The 20,096-nt window shown below is 40.2% G+C and overlaps 1 protein-coding gene across 1 annotated transcript; it reads left to right on the plus strand.

Annotated features, from left to right (window-relative positions):
• Positions 1 to 14,059: 14,059 nt before the first annotated feature.
• On the plus strand, positions 14,060 to 19,865 carry LOC130923865 (uncharacterized). Its single transcript, XM_057849997.1, has 8 exons — positions 14,060 to 14,270; positions 14,336 to 14,503; positions 14,583 to 14,698; positions 17,443 to 17,563; positions 18,617 to 18,907; positions 18,981 to 19,062; positions 19,355 to 19,517; positions 19,579 to 19,865. The coding sequence occupies exons 1-8, from the start codon at positions 14,174 to 14,176 to the stop codon at positions 19,726 to 19,728; spliced, it is 1,188 nt and encodes a 395-aa protein (XP_057705980.1). The 5' UTR covers positions 14,060 to 14,173; the 3' UTR covers positions 19,729 to 19,865.
• The last annotated feature ends 231 nt before the right edge of the window (positions 19,866 to 20,096 follow it).

Below are 20,096 nucleotides of genomic sequence, written 5' to 3' on the forward strand. Positions count from 1 at the left end.
AGTGACATCAAAATCAGATTTCTTTATTGCATTTCTCTAATTTTGTATAAGCAATGAAACAAGTCATTAATATTGTAATGAAGTTAAACTTGAGGTAGCATCATACAACAGAGTAGTCACGAGGTGCGTTGGATGCACTGCAGATAAAATAAACGTTAAATCATGAAGGCTCATTATGTATTTTTAGCCAACTTGAGTCATCTTGATAGTAGGCTAATACAGATATATACAGCATGTGTTGCCTTCATTATTAGGCTTATTTAGGGCTTTTAATTTTTCGCGGCTCCAGACATAGTTTTTTTTTTTTTTTTTTTTTTGGGCTCTTTCAACATTTTGGGTTGCGGACCATGGTGATAAATTGCAAAGCTGTACCCCCATAGCAAAGCAAAATTGAAGATGGGATCTTGTTCATGTCTCATTTACATCTCTGAGAAGTGAAACAGCAATAATTGAGACCAGAGTGGGTTCCTCAGTTTTCTCAAATTTGTCTTGTGAGAAGTAAGTCTCGGAGTGAGCATTACACGAGAAGGTCTTCAGCACAGGCGGATCTACTATTAAGGCGAAGTAGGCGATCGCCTTAGGCTCCCAACCAGTCGGGGGCCTCCAACCAGCTACCCCTGCCCCAACAAGCAAGGGCCTGGGCCACCGGAGCCAACAGCACCCCCAACTATTTGTCATGTATAATTATGTCAGCATACCAAACAAACAAATAACAACAACAACAACAAAAAAGAAAGCCATTTGAATGCTGCATTAACAGTCAAAATGTTCCCGGGGGGGGGGGGGGGGGGGGTCATAAGTAAATGTTTTATTAAAGTTGCTAAGCCTGTCGCGATATTCAATGAGTCCGTGTATCGCAAGGTAAATAAAAATGAGGGCGGTAATTTTCACGGCTGCGTTTTATCACCGCGTGTGTGAGTGCATACATTTGTGCGTGCGTGTAGATGACATATGAGACGCCAGTTCCTTTCACAGATGTTTATTGGTCAATCAACATACGTAGAATTACAGTTCAGACATAGAAAATTAGGAAACATCTATATTAAACACTGTAATTGTTAGCATTGCTACATTGAAGCTAATGGGGAAGAAGACAAACCTACTTTAGCCTGCTACAAAACATTGGCAGTCTTCTCCAAAACGCAAACTTGCAGATTAAAAGGTGCCACTTCAAACATGAAAAATCTCTGATTAACAGCATTTGCAAATGAAAAAATAGAAAAAGAAAAATCTATTAGTGACACCCAGTTTTGTTAATAACGGCGTTACAATATAACAGCGTTACTAACGGCGTTTTTTTTTTCAGTAGTGAGTAATGTAATTAATTACTTTTCTCATTTTGGCAACACCGTTACTGTTACTGAGGACGGAAAGGCGTGCGTTACTATGCGTTATTGTATTGGTTGGAAAGTCTGAGGGAGACGGACTCACCGAGACGACAGAGCAGAGCAGGAGTGGGGAGGAGGCAAGAAAGTTGTGATGCCGAGCAAACGCGATGCTAGGTAGCTTCAATAATATCTGTTGTAGCGGATAGCCAACAAACTACCCCGACATGATATGGTAGACATGGTAGATATCACATATATAAATATTACTGGTGTCAACAATAATTGATGCGGCGATGCATCCCGATGTGGAGCATGGACGAATCGATTCAGCGCATTTTAAAATATATAAGACTAATAGCCTAGATCTTGAGCACGAACCCAACCTGAATTTCGGGGCGAGTCGGGCCCAAAATGTCAATGATTTACGTTCGGGTCGGGCCGGACTTCTCGCTCGCTTTTTAAAAAATATATATATATTTGTATACTAAAACGATGTTAAACTAAGGAATATTTGTTATAAAAATAAATAAATTGGGTAAAACAGAGAGAAGGCGCTTTGGTAATCCCAAACATGAGCCGCAGCAGAGCCAGTGCATTGTTTGCGCACATGAACGCTTATTTTGAACGTTTATTTTTTGAACCATTCCATTGTAGATTTGGCTTTATGTTTTGGATCATTGTCCTGTGGGAAGATAAATCTCCGTCCCAGTCTCAGGTCTTGTGCAGATACCAACAGGTTTTCTTCCAGAATGTTCCTGTATTTGGCTGCATTCATCTTCCCGTCAATTTTAACCATCTTCCCTGTCCCTGCTGAAGAAAAGCAGGCCCAAACCATGATGCTGCCACCACCATGTTTGACAGTGGGGATGGTGTGTTCAGGGTGATGAGCTGTGTTGCTTTTACGCCAAACATATCGTTTTGCGTTGTGGCCAAAAGGTTCAATTTTGGTTTCATCTGACCAGAGCACCTTCTTCCACTTGTTTGGTGTGTCTCCCAGGTGGCTTGTGGCAAACTTTAAACGAGACTTTTTATGGATATCTTTGAGAAATGGCTTTCTTTTTGCCACTCTTCCATAAGGGCCAGATTTGTGCAGTGTACGACTGATTGTTGTCCTATGGACAGACTCTCCCACCTCAGCTGTAGATCTCTGCAGTTCATCCAGAGTGATCATGGGCCTCTTGGCTGCATCTCTGATCAGTTTTCTCCTTGTTTGAGAAGAAAGTTTGGAAGGACGGCCGGGTCTTGGTAGATTTGCAGTGGTCTGATGCTCCTTCCATTTCAATATGATGGCTTGCACAGTGCTCCTTGAGATGTTTAAAGCTTGGGAAATCTTTTTGTATCCAAATCTGGCTTTAAACTTCTCCACAACAGTATCTCGGACCTGCCTGGTGTGTTCCTTGGTTTTCATAAAGCTCTCTGCACTTTAAACAGAACCCTGAGACTATCACATAGCAGGTGCATTTATACGGAGACTTGATTACACACAGGTGGATTCTATTTATCATCATCGGTCATTTAGGACAACATTGGATCATTCAGAGATCCTCACTGAACTTCTGGAGTGAGTTTGCTGCACAGAAAGTAAAGGGGCCGAATAATATTGCACGCCCCACCTCACTGAACTTCTGGAGTGAGTTTGCTGCACTGAAAGTAAAGGAGCCGAATAATATTGCGCGCCCCACTTTTCAGCTTTTTATTTGTTAAAAGTTTAAATTATCCAATAAATGTTGTTCCACTTCATGATTGTGTCCCACTTGTTGTTGATTCTTGACAAAAAAATTAAATTTCATATCTTTATGTTTGAAGCCTGAAATGTGGCGAAAGGTTGCAAGATTCAAGGGGGCCGAATACTTTTGCAAGGCACTGTATATCTAAAATACTTCTAAATCTTTAAATGATGAAACAGTTTTAAAATTTTCACATGTCGAAAGTAGACAGAAGGGAACTAATGCAATAATGGGGACAATTTTAACAACTTTTAACGGTTGATTCAGGGTAAAGGGTAAATTAGGGTAAAGAATTGGGCTAGGGTGAATTGTCCCCAAAACCTTTTAAAACTTCACATAGTGTGGCCTGTTTTTTTTTTCATTTTGAGGAAAAAAAAAAAAATTATCACCAGTTACTTTGCCAAGTAACTAATTACTCTTACATTCCGGTAACTGAGTTACTAACGCAATTACTTTTTGGGAGAAGTAATTTGTAACTATAATCTTTTAAAAATATGATTAACAACACTTGTGACACCACAAGCAATGACGATGAGTGCTTTTTACGGAGTGTAAAGCTTTCGGTTAGCGGTTTAGTGAACGTACTTCCGGTGAACATTTCAAAATAAAAGTATGTCATATAAATAACTTTAAATAAATTTCTGGAGTTAATCGCACATGCTTCAGAAACATAATATGTTTCTTACCTCTTTACAGCAGGGGAAATTGCTAGAAAAAAAAAAAGAAGAAAAAAAGAAGGAACCCACTAAATTTTAAACATTAAAAAAACTTTTTGAATAAAATTTTTTATCAGAACAAAAAGTCCATAAGCATCCTTATTTACCCATTCATTACTTCATTTTCACATCATAGTATACTGTATGTTCACATAATTTAAAGATATGGAATAATGCAATATGAATGCAAAGACTTAAATGATTTGATTTTACATGCTAGGTCATCCATTCAGTGTCAGTCTGTCAAGTGGGTTGCCTGTAGGGATTTTTTTTTTTTTTTATGTCTAGCAGGTGTCAGTATTCAATGACACAGTATCAACACTGTGTCATCACCCAGTTAAACGTGCGTTTGAAGGGGAAAAAATGAACCGGTACATTCAGCAGGCGAAAAGGGCTAAAGTTTGAACATAATAAAAAAATATAAATAATGGTAGGGTGTATTCTATCCTTACAACATATGTGAAGATAATCTAAATTTATCATATTATATAAATATAATAATTATATAACTGAATTCATTATGAAATGCAAATAAGGTTGCTTAAAAGTAGTTGGTGGGGACAATTTGAACATCCTGAAAAGTAGGTAGTGTTCTGTCCCCGCCGTCCCTATGCATACCTACGCCCTTGCATCACTACTTGTCGGCCAATCCATAGCATGCCACTCCAACGTTAGTCAGGAGTCCCAATCAGGGTGACACAACATCAGTCAAATGCCTTGCCTTAGCCACCACCAAGAGCTCCTGCATACTCACATCTCATGACCTCTCGATTCTGGTTTTCTCTCTCCTTTTACAGTATATGCTGAGGAGAGCCCCTTGATTGGTGACAAGTGGCCATGTGCTGCCTGATGAGGCAATTGGCTGCAGGTGTCGTGGTCACCTCTCAGGAGTGTCGCTTCCCATGATGCTAAAATTTCTTTTTCCGAGGTACTTCCGCATTTCTGCTCGCGACTTCCGTTTTACACTTTCTCTCACAGAAACAACAGTGGACCTGGAGTGGCATTACTCATCAAAATCCCTCAAAAAAGACATTTTATAAATTGTGATTTATTGACCTGTTTTTCACATGCACCAATTGTTTTAAATAAAACAAATTGAATCATGTTGTCCAAATGTTTTATTGTGATCAATATCTGCAATAAAACAGACATACTGTTATGGATGCACATGGGTGATGAGCTCATAAACAAAATCCGTTGCAGCACTTCTACAACTGTCATATTATTTGTAATTTCGCCTCGTTTTGGACACTCAAGTGGACGACGTATCAATCTACACCCCATGTTAACACAGGCTGCACAGATTTTTAGAATTTTGTCCACGAACAATCAACGAAGGGAACAAATATACAATCTTTTAAGGTGGATCCTTTAGGGTTAAAGTTTAAGTTAAAAAGCGAAATCCTTAATCTGTTGCTGGTTTCGATTTAAGGTGTATAGCACTGGTGTCAAACTGACTCCACCAAGGGCCAAGTGGATGCAGGTTTTCTTTCCAACCAATGAAGAGGACACCTTTTGACCAATCTGATCTCATACATGGGTAATCAGTTAAACTTTTCTGGTGCTGCTTGTTTCAACAGAAAATTCATTGGTTTAACTGTTTGAGCGGTATCGGTTGGAACAAAATCCAGCTCCCACTTGGACCTTTGTAGAATTGGTTTGACACCTATGGTGTATAGCGAGGTAGATCCACACTGGCACTTTGAACTTGGACGCTGATCAAAGTATTCCACTTCCAAGTATATATGGCGGTAAACACAAGCCACGTTTACATGCTGACTTTTATTCATACCGATTCAAATCATTCCGAATGGAAATTTCACATCAGCTGTTTACATGTCACTTCATCTATTCCGATCCAGCGTTTACATGTGTCTGCCTTTATTCCGAAAGGACGTTTGACAACTGCCGTCTGACATGCGCAGATTAATCAAAACAAAGCGTCACGTTGCAAAACATGGAGATCGATCGTCAGATCTGCTGCTGTTATAACTTTTCGAGTGGAAACAAAACTTCAGAATGATACGCCGTTCATTTAAAAAGTTGTGTGGGTGCGCTGTGCGTGTGCTTGGAAGCCATGTTGCAAGTGACGTTACTTACGTAATCAAGTGATGTCACCACGTCAGTACGGAGCATGTGCAGAAAGAACGCAATCAGCCACCATTCTGCTTCCCTGTTTACATGATATAATTTTACTTCTAATCGATTTGGGAAAAGGAATATTCCACCCCTGTGAATCGGAATGAAATTCCATTCGGTTTGGGCCTGTTCATTCCGAATGAGGTGTTTATATGGAACACATTTATTCGGTTTGAACAAATATTCCGATTGTAATTGGAATATTTGGCTCCATGTAAACGTGGCAACAGACAGGCTGAAAAAGAAGTTTCTGCTCTTGCACTCCTCTTTAAAAAAAAACTCCTGTATTTTAAGCCAAAACAATTGTGTTTGATAGAACAATATGTCTATATGCTGCAATAGCAGATTCATGGCGCATTAAACCCCATAACCATTTTTAATTTGTCCGTTTTACCCTGAAAACCCCCATTCACAGACATCGCGCGACCGCTTTTGTTTCAACCCAGCCATAAAACTAAGGTAATTAATTATATTTATTATTCAAAATGACTGTCATTTTTAGCTTAGAATCATTAATTGATGTCTAATGATTCATGTAAAAAAACAACTTTAAAAATATGATTTACTAGCATTTACTTTGCTTTTAAACAAATGACGTCACAATGAAAAAAATGGTGTCTGTAAAAAAGTCACGGATATCTACCTCATAACTATCGCTTAATTGTATTTCTTTTTGTTACTGTCGCATTTTCTTCGATATGTTAGATCAGGGGTCCCCAAACTTTTTCCTGTGAGGGCCACATAACTTTTCCCTTCTCTGATGAGGGGCCGGGTCAGTTTGTAACAGAAAAAGTGTGACGATTGCAGGAATGCCTAAACGTAAAAATTTATTGATTTTCAGAAAGCCACAATCAAATAACCCTTTCTGGATTCTTCACGGGACAAAAGTAAATAAAAGAAATTTAATTTAAATATATATATATATATATATATATATATATATTTTTTTTTTAAATAGATAATAACCAAATAACCCTCTCTGGGTTCTTCACAGAAAAAAGCCAGGAAATGAATAACACTTGTGGTGACCCTTTATTGTATGACATAATTCACCAACGGAACTTGTGTGTATATTTGGCTGAGCGCGTTTCTGCACAGCAAAAATTAAAGAGTTGAAATTCCAGGGTTAAACATTTCAGAGTTGATTTCAACTCCCAATGTGTCATTTTAACACCATTGTATTTAAATTGGGTTCAGTGTTGGAGTTATTTGAAAGAGTTGATCATGTCAATGTTATCCAACTCAGTCCCGAGTTAATACCACTCAATTCTAACACTTTCTGGTGTAATGGTTAGGTGTCTGGAGTCATTTTAAATAGTTGATGGAAATCGGAGTTAATACTACTCCCAAAGTGTTGTTTTAACACTGTCTGGTGTAATGGTTAAGTGTTTGGAGTTGTTTTTAATTGTTGATTCAAATCACTCCGCCCTGGAGTTGATTTCGACTCCCAAAGTGTAATTTTTAACACCCTCTGATTTAAATGGTGTGACATCAGTGTTAACTCAACTCAGGATAGATGTAAATAAGCTCCTCCCGCGACTCACACACCTGCACTTCATTTTGAATTTGATGAGCCAACAGACCAACACGGTGCTGCGTCGCGACCAGATTTATTTTTTGTCAAACATGATGTTTACAGAGATGTTTGATGAGCATCGTCATGCTTTCAGAGTATCCACAAGTGAGGAAAGGTGTATAAATAAAATGTCTGAGCTGAAATGTTGCACACCGTTCGATGTTCAGAGCTCATACAGTGCCTCAGATGAACATCTATATATTATAGTTGATTTTATACTGCTGTAATGAAAGACTGACTGGACTGGGGAGAACATGGCCAAACGAAAAGTTTTATTTATTTTAATATTTTATTTGTTTTAATAAATGTTTTATATGTGAAACTGTCATTTGTCTAATCCCTATTTTTAACTGTGGTAAAGAGTAAAACCTTTTAATTATTCAACTCTCAGAAGGAGTAAAAAAAAACATTTAATTATTTAACTCTCGTAAAGAGTAAATCAATTGTATTTAACTCTGGTAAGGAGTAAAATGATTAGGTATTCAACTCTGTGAAAGAGTAAAATATTTAACCCAGAGCAGTGTTATTTGCCTAATAACGTCAACTCTGGTAAAGAGTTAAAGAAGGAACTCTTGGTGTGGTGTTGATATTGAACTATTTCCAAAGTGTTAATTTGACTCTAGAAAGTGTGGACCTATATAAAGTCTGAAAAGGAGTTGAAATTGACTCTGTGAGAATCAATTCAACACCAGGCTTTTTGCTGTGTGGCTACGTCACAAGTCACGTTTCTGGCTGGGTTAGAGAGAGTTCTTAGCGAGTCACAAGAGACGCATGAACGGCCGAACACGGCAACAAGACTCCATCAAACGTCATTCCGCCACACACTATTGAAAGAAAAAATTGTTCAGGGGGCCGGACAAAATGGGGAGGCGGGCCGTAGTTTGGGGACCCCTGTGTTAGTCGATCCAAACAAAGAACAATTGCAAAAAAAAATGTTCAAAAGATAATCAATACAAACAAAAATTGAAAAAAAGAAAAAATGTCTGCGATTTCTGCATCGCGACCCTTGTTATATTACCGTGTTTCACCCATAAAATCCCCCAAAAATCCAGCTGTTGCCATTCACAGCTGTGTATTAGGCTCGAGCGTTTACGTCACAGCAACGGGGGATTATGCGAGATTTGCACAACGCAGCCATATTGGAAGCCCGTCTGCATCACGGGGCATTTAAACTTTAAACGACAAATGCAATTCAACTACGAGTGCCAAAGATGGAAAAAAGTAAGGAAAACTTGCCAGTTCGATACAGAGACAAACTTGTTACCACGGCGATGGACAGATATGTGAGCAAATTTAAGGATGTGAACAATGTTGACCCTTACAAGCAAGCCGAACACAAATGGAATAAAGATGTCGACAAGCTTCCACCACTACGCGAAATGGACATCATGCTGTATTTAGTGTTTGGTGTAAGTTACTACACTCATCAGCAATTCCGAAACTACAAATCGCTACAAAGCTACAAACAGTTTTGCTGCGGATGGGTGCAGGACCTGCACATTATGACCGTAGCAAACGGAAACACCATCTTTTTAGCAAAGGTAGGCAATGTGTGTTTACATTAGTCTGTGACCACGGATGTACACATTTTTTGTTGCTGAAAATGTAGCCTGTGTACAAATTTTTTGCCACTCTCTCACGTCAACATATTACAGCTTTTTCATTTAGCATCGACAGGAATTATGTCTTATGAAGACAATGCACATGTATGCATGCTAGTTGTTTAGCTGTAGCTATAGCTAACAACAGGCCGACTTAGGGCATAAAGTTACCGAAATTTGCGTAGACAACGAAATTAACTTACCGGAGTGGAAGTGCATAGAGCAAACTCTGTGTGTAACTGGAGAATTATAAAACGTTATGCCCTTCCTTCTGATCGAGGCCACCCATGCCATTTTTCGACGTTTGATAAATTCAAATATGACCTTTCCCTCGCCTTTTCTCAATGGGGTTCCGTCGAGCTGTACATTCTCCTTTCTATTCGATCGGTTGTTGCAATTCTTTACCGCACAATAATTTCCAACCATTTTTAAAGAGCGACCTGTGTTGAAATGCCTCACTGTTTATGTTTCCCGTGGTTCTGACACCGAACTTCCTGCTTCCAAAATGGCGATAGCGGCGGAAACCTCGCGAGTGCCACGTCATACGCTCGAGCCTAATTGACGCTCGGTGATGCATGCAACATATTTTTGGATCGAAACAAGGTAAGTACACGATCAGAGGCGTCGCGTCCCATTAGGCAAACCAGGCAATTGCCTAGGGCCCCCAGCCAGCAGGGGGGCCCCAGAGGGCCAACAGATTTAGCACAAGCAGCGTTAGAGCACTGTCGCAGCGACAAGTGTAGGGAGTGTTTCAATACCATGGAATCATTTGGCAGATTATCTAACGATTCTGATCCCAATCAGCACTAACCATGTCACGTAGATTATACATGTTTAAGAAAGCCCAAACAGCTATTAATACCACATGATTGTTTAAAGAATCACCAAGTACTCTCTGGAAAGTCCTTGCCGAGTTTTTTTATGTTGATTTTCAGAGGCCACCTCATTATTCATGTGACTAAAGAAATGGGTATTTTTCCCAAAAAATCTATAAATGGGTCTATCGTATTCCTCGCCAAATACTTTATCTAAACAATTTTATTAGCAAATTTAATACTCATTTCGGTCGGTAGTCCACCAATCAGTGACTTTTATGGAATAATTTGAATTTGGTGGGTCGTAGGGCCAATCTGACTAGTGATTTTACAGAAATTATATACCTGCGAATCCGATGGTGGTATTTTTGTGTTGCTACTCTTTCTTCTATTACTCCAAGTCCAACTGTCCCCCTTACTTGCACACGCTCGAAGGGCCCCATGTTGCTTGTTGCCTGGGGCCCCCGGGGACCCTTGCTACGCCTCTGTACGCAATAATATCTCATTGAAGTCTTGGCGTCTGTAATTCTGCTCTCGCGTGCTCTCACCTCCAGATAAGGTTTTACTGTTTAAAAAAAAAATTTTTTTTTTTCAAAAATGCCATCCTGTATAAAATTTTTCTTCCCTCAGAAAATTGGGATTTTACATGCATATTGGAAATTTTTGAAATTTGGCCAAATTGGGGGTCCCAGAATAGAACTTCCAGTCACCTGAGTGTTTTCCACCATATATGTACATAGGCGCTTCCAGGAGTTCATACAACCAAGCGCACCACAGAAAGTCTCATTTCATGGGCTCCTCTGGTTTGATTTGGCAGTTTAAAACATTGTCTGCGTGAATCGCAATTCATTGTGTTCTGTCTAAACCTGAAGTCCGAAGCAGAAAATGTCAAGCATGGCGCCGTCCAATTTTCAATTAGGAAACATGTCTATATATTTTGTGATGTCAGAGTTAACGTCACTGTCCATGGTGCTGAACCCATGTAGCCATGTGGAGTTGGTCACTGGAGCGCTACAACATTTTGACGTTGAATTATTTCATAGCCCTATTTCTTGGGATGTTGCCATCACATTTTTGTATTGTAGGGGGGGGGGGGGGGTTAAAAATAGAACTATTCCAACACTAGCAGTATGGCCTGGCGTTGCTTGGGTTTGTGTAACGTGAACGTAATACAACCAAATGGCAGATAAAACGTAATTTCTTAGTGATGCAGCAGTAATGTAATAGTAAATGGACACCATAAAGGGTTTAATGCGCACCACTGTGTACAGTATTGTAGAGTGTAACAGGACTTAAGTGTACTCCCATTGTGGTTGATTTTGTTTATTCAGAGAAAGCATCTGGAAAGAAAAGGTTTTAGAATGGGACAAAGAAAGAAATGTGATACAAAATCATTAAATTCATGTTACATACATGCTACGTAACGTCGCGTAGCTGTCTCGATTTAACTACGTAATTTAAGTCTCGTTGTCTCTGTCCAACTACTCTTACCAAAGGGACACAAGTTGGGAAGGTGATACCAAGTACCAGAAGAATAAGAATAAGGGATAATAGGTGTGATCAGTGGTGAGTGCGCAACCAATATTTGTAATGTGTATGCGTCTACCCACTCTACCCCAGTACCCCACCAGCGGGGAACCTGAGGCCCAGCATGGGAGTTGACCCCCAACCGGGGAGAGCAACAGCACGCAAGCAGGACGGAGACAGAGGAGAACGAGGATGGAGAGAAAATGTTTCCGCTCCTAAATGATTTCAGCGGACACACTAAACGGAATGCCATGTAACAGTTGCATGATTAAAAGAAAAATAGATGTTGCATCATGTAAAAACACACACAACATGAAATGGGTGCATATAAAGCTTTTTTTGTGTAAAGTTAAAAAGAAACACCTTGTGACAGCAGCATACTAAAAAAATCGTGCATAATAGCCCTTACTTTGTGATGTCAACATCACAGTAGTAACAGTGTTAAGTTAGCGTCTTTGCCGCTTTTACAAACAAGTTCAATATCGTGTCTTAATGTCAGTCAATATCCAATACATAAAAATACTCTTAACCCTAAACAGAGGAAATAATGCCATCTAACAGTCAGATAATTTGGGAAAAAGTTGCATCATGTAAACGAAACATCTTGTACCAGTGGCATAATTAAAATAGAAAAAACATGTATTAGAGCATAATAGCCACCTTACTTTGTGATGTCAACATCACAGTAGTAAGTGGCATAATTAAAATAGAAAAAAACATGTATCAGAGCATAATAGCCACCTTACTTTGTGATGTCAACATCACAGTAGTTACAGTGTTAAGTAGGCGTCTTTGCCGCTTTTACAAACAAATGAGTTCAATATCGTTTCTTAATGGCAGTCAATATCCAATACATAAAAATACTCTTAACCCTAAATAGAGGAAATAATGCCATGTAAGTCAGATAATTTGGGAAAAAGTTGCATCATGTAAACGAAACACCTTGTACCAGTGGCATAATTAAAATGGAAAAAACATGTATCAGAGCATAATAGCCACCTTACTTTGTGATGTCAACATTAAAGTAACTTAGGGTGCAACAGGCGTACATTAGTACGATTACCAAATGTACCTATGAGAAGAAGTATATGTGCAACTTAGAACGTAAAACAATAATGGACAGACCATCTGAATCCTTCAAATGTCTGCTGTGATTTATGGCTCATAGAGCATAAAAATTTATGATAGTTGCGGCAATGCTTTACAGTTTTAATTGCCTGAATACCGTATTTTTCGGAGTATAAGTCGCACCAGCCATAAAAAGCCCAACGAAGAGGAAAAAAACATAAGACGCACCGGAGTATAAGTCGCAATTTTGGGGGAAATTTACTTGATAAAATCCAACACATAGAACAGATATGTCATCTTGAAAGGCAATTTAAAATAATACAGTAGCCTACGGGGCGCCGTTTGTAAAGCAGCATATGTTGAAAATTACGACAACATTTTCTCACATTTAGCGCTACACAGTGTTTAAAATGGTGTGAAATTTTTAGTCTTTTTTTGCATTTACTACATTATTCAGCAACTTAAATAATTTTTTGCACATTTACAACATTATTTAGCAACTTATTTTTATATAAGAAGTTTTAGACCTGATTTTTTAAATCCAGAACCAAACATTCCTATATGTTAAATCAGGAAACGGTCGGAACTAAATATTTAGCTTAATATGCAAATTGACATGACTGGAGACCGGAAGTAACAAAATAAAAGCTGGTGGAGCAGCTCAGACTGTCCATTTACGTTGCTTGAAAATTTATAAAACCTATTTTGTGCTCCAGCTTTTATTGTATTACTTCCGGTCTCCAGTCATGTGAATTTGCATATTAAGCTAAATATTTAGCTCCAACCGTTTCCAGATTTAGCATTTAGAATATAGGATCTAAATTCATTCATTCATTCATTTTCCATGCCGCTTATTCCTCATTAAGATTTAAATTATTTAGTTCTGGATTTGTAAATGTGCAAAAAAAAAAAAGTGACAAAAAATTTCACACCACGTTTTCAACACTGTGTAGCGCTAAATGTGAGAAAATGTTGTCGTAATTTCCAGCATGTGCCGCTTTACAAACGGCGCCCCATAGTAGAGAACAACATGCTGAATAAGTGAGTGTGATTGAGTAAATGTAAAGTTATTCAGATAACTATAGGATAAAGAACAAGCTAATAAGTTTACCAAACCGTCGGTGTCACTCCAAACCACCATAACAACATGTGAAATGATATAATGTGTAATAATTTCACATATACGTCGCACCCGCAGCCAAACTATGAAAAAAAACGACTTAGAAAATTATGGTACATTTCCCTGGTAGCGTTTGTTGAATCAAAATCCTGCGTGTTAATAGGCAACAAGCATTTGCTTTGATTGTTTGCAATCTGATGCGTTAACAAATACAGTCTTTCACTTTGTAACTTAGAGGGCCATGCATGTATAGAAACAGCAGTCTCCAAAAATACACATAAAACTGATTTAAAAAAAAAAAAAAAAAAAAAAGCTTGGGACGTCTTTACATACAACAGTGCAAATGTAAACGCTTTGTGATTTGTTTTCTCTTTGGACTTTTTTGCGTTTATGACATCATGACCTACTCTGACGACGGTGTCCACTGCCTACCTAAAAACTCCCGTCACTAGATCTGCTGAGTAAGGGAACCAGCATCATTCTCGTCTGAGCCTGGAACGAGTCCACTTAAAGAACCTCACCAGCGCGAAGCCTTTTCTCCGCTTGCAGTGTCACCATGTTCCCTCTTGTTCTGATGGCCGCCGCCTGCGCGACCTTTTTGTCGTCCTCGGCGTCGGCGACCTTTTTGACGTCCTCGGCGTCGGTGGTCTCGTGTGAGTAGTTAATTCACTGTGTTTGAAGTTGTATGATACGGCTAATCACCGAGATGTTTATTCAGATCCAAGATCGCCAGTGTGTGTCGGTGATGGATGGGAGCGGATTCTCGATCGTTGTTTTTCTTTTAGCGACGTTGTGTTGACTTTTGACCAACTCGAGGGTTACTGCAGGAAGCGGAATGGCCTCCCGGCCGTTCTCAGTTGTTCCCTTGTGTATTACGCAGTGACTGGTGAGCACAATGACAGCAACCATCTCACCTCCAGTTTGGCTCGTGTTTTTGTGCGAAAACTGCATGCTTCCTCCCCTAGACAGGATCGGTCACTTCCCAGGGAACCCAGAGTTTTGGGTGGGACTGTTCCGACAAGCTTATCGCGTCTGGTTCTCTTGGGATTACAACATCAACGCTTTTGACTACGGACCTGTTGTGAGTAAATCATTTCACGTGAATAAATTGGGCAATATATGAGCACATAGTTGGAATGGACCTATCGCAAAACCACCCCGCCAAATCCGAATCTAGCCCTATATTTGCATAGAAAAGCAATGCGGTCGTGACTTAAAACATAATTTTCCTAACAAACAAAAAGGCTCACCGAATCCACGCTAACTCGCTAAAGATAAGGCTGTCGTAGACCAAAACAACGGAATGTCCAGACAGCCACCCAAGGACACTTACGCTTTCTAATAATTTTTTTTTTTTTTTTTTTTAAAAGGTAGGTAGCTGTGGTAGTGCAAAGTCATAAATTTGAACCCCCGCCACAAGGGTGTAGGTTTGCATAGGGACGGTAAGGACAGAACACTACCAACTTTTCACGATGCTCAAATTATCCCCAACAACTTTTAAGCAACCTTATTTACATAGTTGATTAACTAATGTTGACAAAGAGTTTATTTATGATTGACTGGGAAATATGATTGAAAAGTCATTGAATTATGGATGAGCGGGCGTTTTGGTCGAAAACAACATTGATTCAGCGTTGTTTCAATATTAATAATCAAAATTACGTTTAAGGATGTTTGTAAGGAAATCATTTGTAAGGATTTCAACGTTGAGACAACTTTAATTGTGGGTGCAAAAGTGACTTTGATTCGTCAATTACAGTACTTTCTCTATGTTCAGACTTACACTGACCCCTTTTCACTCGCGGAATGTGTCAGCCAATTTTTTCCCCTCAAACGCACATTTAATTGGCTGATGACTTGTTTGTATATTTAATCTTGTTTGTCAGAAATGTTCTTAATTCAAAAACATTGTTCAAAACATTATTTGAAAGAATATTTTTTCTTGATTTACAGTGGGGAGAACATGTATTTGATACACTGCCAATTTTGCTGGTTTTCCCACTTGCAAAGCATGTAAAGCTCTGTAATTTGTATCATAAGTTCTCTTCAACTGTGAGGGACGGAATCTAATACAAAAATCCAGAAAATCACATTGCATAATTTTTAAATAATACATTTGTATTTAACTGCATGAAATAAGTATTTGATACATTACCAACTAGTAAATATTTCGGCTCTTAGTTCTTTTTTTAAGAACCCCTCCTGTTCTCCACACATTACCGGAAGTAACTGCACCTGTTTGAACTTGTTACCTGTATAAAAGACACCTGCTCACATGCTCAAACAACATACTCCAACCTCTCCACAATGGCCAAGACCAAAGAGCTGTGTAAGGACATCAGGGATAAAATAATAGAACTGCACAAGGCTGGGATGGGCTACAGGAAAATAAGCAAGCAGCTTGGTGAGAAGGTAACAACTGTTGGAGCGATTATTAGAAAATGGAAGAATTTCAAGTTGACAGTCAATCTGCCTCGTTCTGGGGCTCCATGCAAGATCTCACCTCGTGGGGCATCACTGATCATGAGGAAGGTGAGGGATCAGCCCAGAACTACACGGCAGGACCTGATCAATGACCTGAAGAGAGCTGGAACCACTAAGAAAACCATCGGAAACACATTACGCCGTCATGGATTAAAATCCTACAGCGCACGCAAGGTCCCGCTGCGGAAGCAAATGCATGTCCAGACATGTCTGAAGTTTGCCACTGACCATCTGGATGATCCAGAGGAGCAATGGGAGAAGGTCATGTGGTCGGATGAGACCAAAATTGAACTTTTTGGTCTAAACTCGGCTCGTCGTGTTTGGAGGAAAAAGAAGGATGAGTACAACCCCAAGAACACCAGTCGTGGCTGGGTCTTCCAGCATGACAACGACCCAAAGCACACAGCCAAGGCAACTAAAGAGTGACTCCGGAAGAAGCATCTTAAGGTCCTGGAGTGGCCTAGCCAGTCACCAGATCTAAAACCGATAGAAAATCTATGGAGGGAGCTGAAAGTCCGTGTTGCCCGGCAGCAGGCCCGAAACCTGAAGGCTCTGGAGAAGATCTGCATGGAGGAGTGGGCCAAAATCCCTGCTGCATTGTGTGGACTACAGGAAACGTTTGGTATCTGTAATAGCAAACAAAGGTTTCTGTACCAAATATTAAGTTCGATTTTTGTGATGTATCAAATACTTATTTCATGCAATTAAATGCAAATTTATTATTTAAAAATCATACAACGTGATTTTCTGGTTTTTGTATTAGATTCTGTCCCTCACAGTTGAAGAGAACTAATGATACAAATTACAGACCTTTACATGCTTTGCAAGTGGGAAAACTAGCAAAATCGGCAGTGTATCAAATACTTGTGAAAAATGACCAACTTTTAGATGTATGGGCTCAATACGAACAAATAGTAATGTTTACTTAAAGTGGCCTTTAACACTCAAAAAAGATTCAGATTACACGTTATAAATTTGCAGTGTAAAAGTTAGTATAGGTCAATACAGATTTATTTTGAATTAATCATTTAGCCTATCAAAATAATTAGGTTCATATTGGTGAGAAATGTAGCCCTGACCTCCATTCACAAAATTTTTTTGGTCTTATTAATGTCCCATCCCCAGCAAAAAGTGTACATGCAGGTTATGCTGTTATATCGTCCCTACCGATATTAAGACCAAACCTCCGCCCTTGCCCGGCCATCATCCATAAATCATTCGTTCAGTCAGTGACAGAGCCTTGGGTTGACTTTGCGAATGGTCCATTGTACAACAAAGGTTATATAGTGAGATCATTGTGAAAACGTCCGGCTAAGACCACACATCCCGTGTGATGCACAGGGATTCTTCCCGAAGTCTAAAGAGAGCAAAATGACACTTTGGAAAGATTGCCTAACTTTGAATGGAAGGGGATTTTACAATGGATATGACTGCTCATCTAGGAAGCGATTCATCTGTGAAGGTACACAAGTCATAAATTTTTCGCCTGTTGTGCGTGTCTTGAAACATTCTCATCTGTTTGGCGTTATAATGCTGCCTTTATTCTGAGCAAACAAAAATAGATTTTGATTATAGAAAACCCCCCTCCTGCTCTCGCTCAATTTCTACACACCTGTGCTATGCTATTCAAAGCGAGCAATAATGGATTTTGAGCACACCTCCTGCTCTTGCTTAATCCTTCCTACAGGAATGCTGCTTGGAATTAAAATGATATCGGAGCATAATTATAGAATTAAGATCTGTTATCAATGAAAAAATGAAAAGTGCTTGTTGGCGGTCACTGAGTAGCATTTGCGATTGCTCCACAAAACTAACAATATAAATTACCCCCAAGAACGGTCAGCGACGTATGGGGCTGATGGTAAAGGATAGCTTGGTGAAACAGGAGAATGTCATTGTCAGTCGCATCGATTAAAAAGCTAAGGATATGCTTAGTTCGGCTCGTTTATTTCGCCTTTTTCAGCCCATGACACTCAAGCCATCTCTTTAACTGGACATTATGTTCTTCCATATCGTTGCCAGCGAATTTGGCACCAGGGACATCATTTTTGGAGAGAATTGGTAGGTTTAGCTCTGTAAACATCTCCTTCGTACACGATTTCCATTCATTTACTATTGGGGACAAGCTCCCGTTTGTTCCCCACTTAGCAACTGTAGCTATCGCCATGAATATTAATGAGCAGAAGTGACGTGTTGCTTGCGGTACGCCATTCAGCACACGCTACTAACAAGAAGCTAACCAATCAGACAACTAGCAGATGGCAAACAGACAAGCTAGATCTTATTGGTTGGCTTTGTGACATGTTAGTAGCGTGAGCTCAACTGAGCGTGTAGAGAAAAACTGACGAGAGCGGGAGTCGTTATGAAGCGAGAGCAGGAGGTGTGCTCAAAATCCATTATACTCGCTCAGAATAGTGGCAGCACCGGTGAGCAGAAATTGAGCGACAGCAGCAGGGGTGTTTTCTGTGCTCAGAATAGAGGCAGCAATATAACGCCATCTGTTGCATCCTTGCAGCCAACAATGGTCCAGTTTGCCCGACTTGTAATTGTCCGGCGTGTCCCAGTTGCCCCGTTTGTGCACTTCGTGAACCATGCCCTCCCACACCCGCTCCATGCGGGACACCTCCTCCCTCCACCCTTCCATGTGGGACCCTTCCTCCAGCACCTACCTGCCGGGCTCCACTCCCATGTGCTCTGCATCCAGGACCAGGGAACGTCACACTTTGGCATGAGACTTCTATACTGACGCGCACGGCCGAAGACATCAGAGACTCGTGCATGCTAGTTATGTCACCTAATGAGGCAAGTTTTTGATCATTGACTACACAAATGACATTATCTACTCACCTGTTCCATATTGTGTGGGCACTTCCAGGAAGGATTCTTAGTTAGGCTTCTCAGCTTTTTCGGGGTGGGCCGCAGCATCGTCATCAGAGGACAAGTCCAACCAGAGGCAGACAGGTAGGCGCTTGGCTGGACAGGTATGGCGTTATATTGCTGCCTCTATTCTGAGCGAGTAATAATGGATTGAGCACAGAAAACACCCCTCCTGCTCTTGCTCAATTTCGGCACACCTGTGCTGCCTCTATTCTGATCTAGCAATAATGCTTAATTTCTCGACTCCTGCGCTCATCAGGTTTTTTTCTCTGCGCGCTCATTTGAGCACACGCTACTAACGGTATCGAGTGTACCTCCGTAGACAGGTCGCCCATCACAAATAAGGCCGTCGCCATGACAACATGTAAAATTGCAGGGTCATCTTCCAACTGCGCATGGCCAACGGAACAGCGCTGAACCTGGGCTTTCGCGTCAACGGGCGAGAGATTGTGCTCGACTCCAAACTGGGCAACTCTTGGGACGTCGAGCAGGAGACAGAGGCAGACTCCCTCCCCATTGAACCTGGACTCAACTTCGAGGTGAGACAAAATGTCAAAAAACAAATACCGCACAGCGGACTGACATCTACTCGTTGCTCAGGTGATCATCCAGTGCTACGTCGACCGCTTCCGTGTGACTGTTGACGGCGTCCACCAGGAGGATTTTAAATATCAAGGCCTTAACCCGCAAATCTTCACGGCGCTGACAGCACGCCGTGACGTGTCACTGGCGGACGTCAAGCTAATCTGATGTCGTCGGTGCAGATCGAAGCGCTACCACCTGTCTGGGCGATCGCTTCCTGTCACAACGTCAAGCTACATCCAGTTTTTTTTTTTTTTTTTTTTTTTTACAGTTAATGGTAACAGCACTTGGCTTAAGATGAAAAATACACACCCGTTTGCTTTAATAAAAGGTTTTTGGTTATTTGTAAATGAAGCCGTTTTTGAGGTCAATACGGTATTGGCCCTAATATAAGACGGCCGTGATTATAAGACGACCACCTCTTTTTCAAGACTCAAGTTTGAAAAAAGTCTTTTTGAACACCAAATTAATCTTTATACGTAAACTAAATTGCATTCGTAAATGAATGGCTTCTGGTTTTTGAAATGTAAATAAAC

This window comes from Corythoichthys intestinalis, chromosome 1 (genome assembly GCF_030265065.1).
Source record: "Corythoichthys intestinalis isolate RoL2023-P3 chromosome 1, ASM3026506v1, whole genome shotgun sequence".
In the NCBI taxonomy this organism is placed as follows: domain Eukaryota; kingdom Metazoa; phylum Chordata; class Actinopteri; order Syngnathiformes; family Syngnathidae; genus Corythoichthys; species Corythoichthys intestinalis.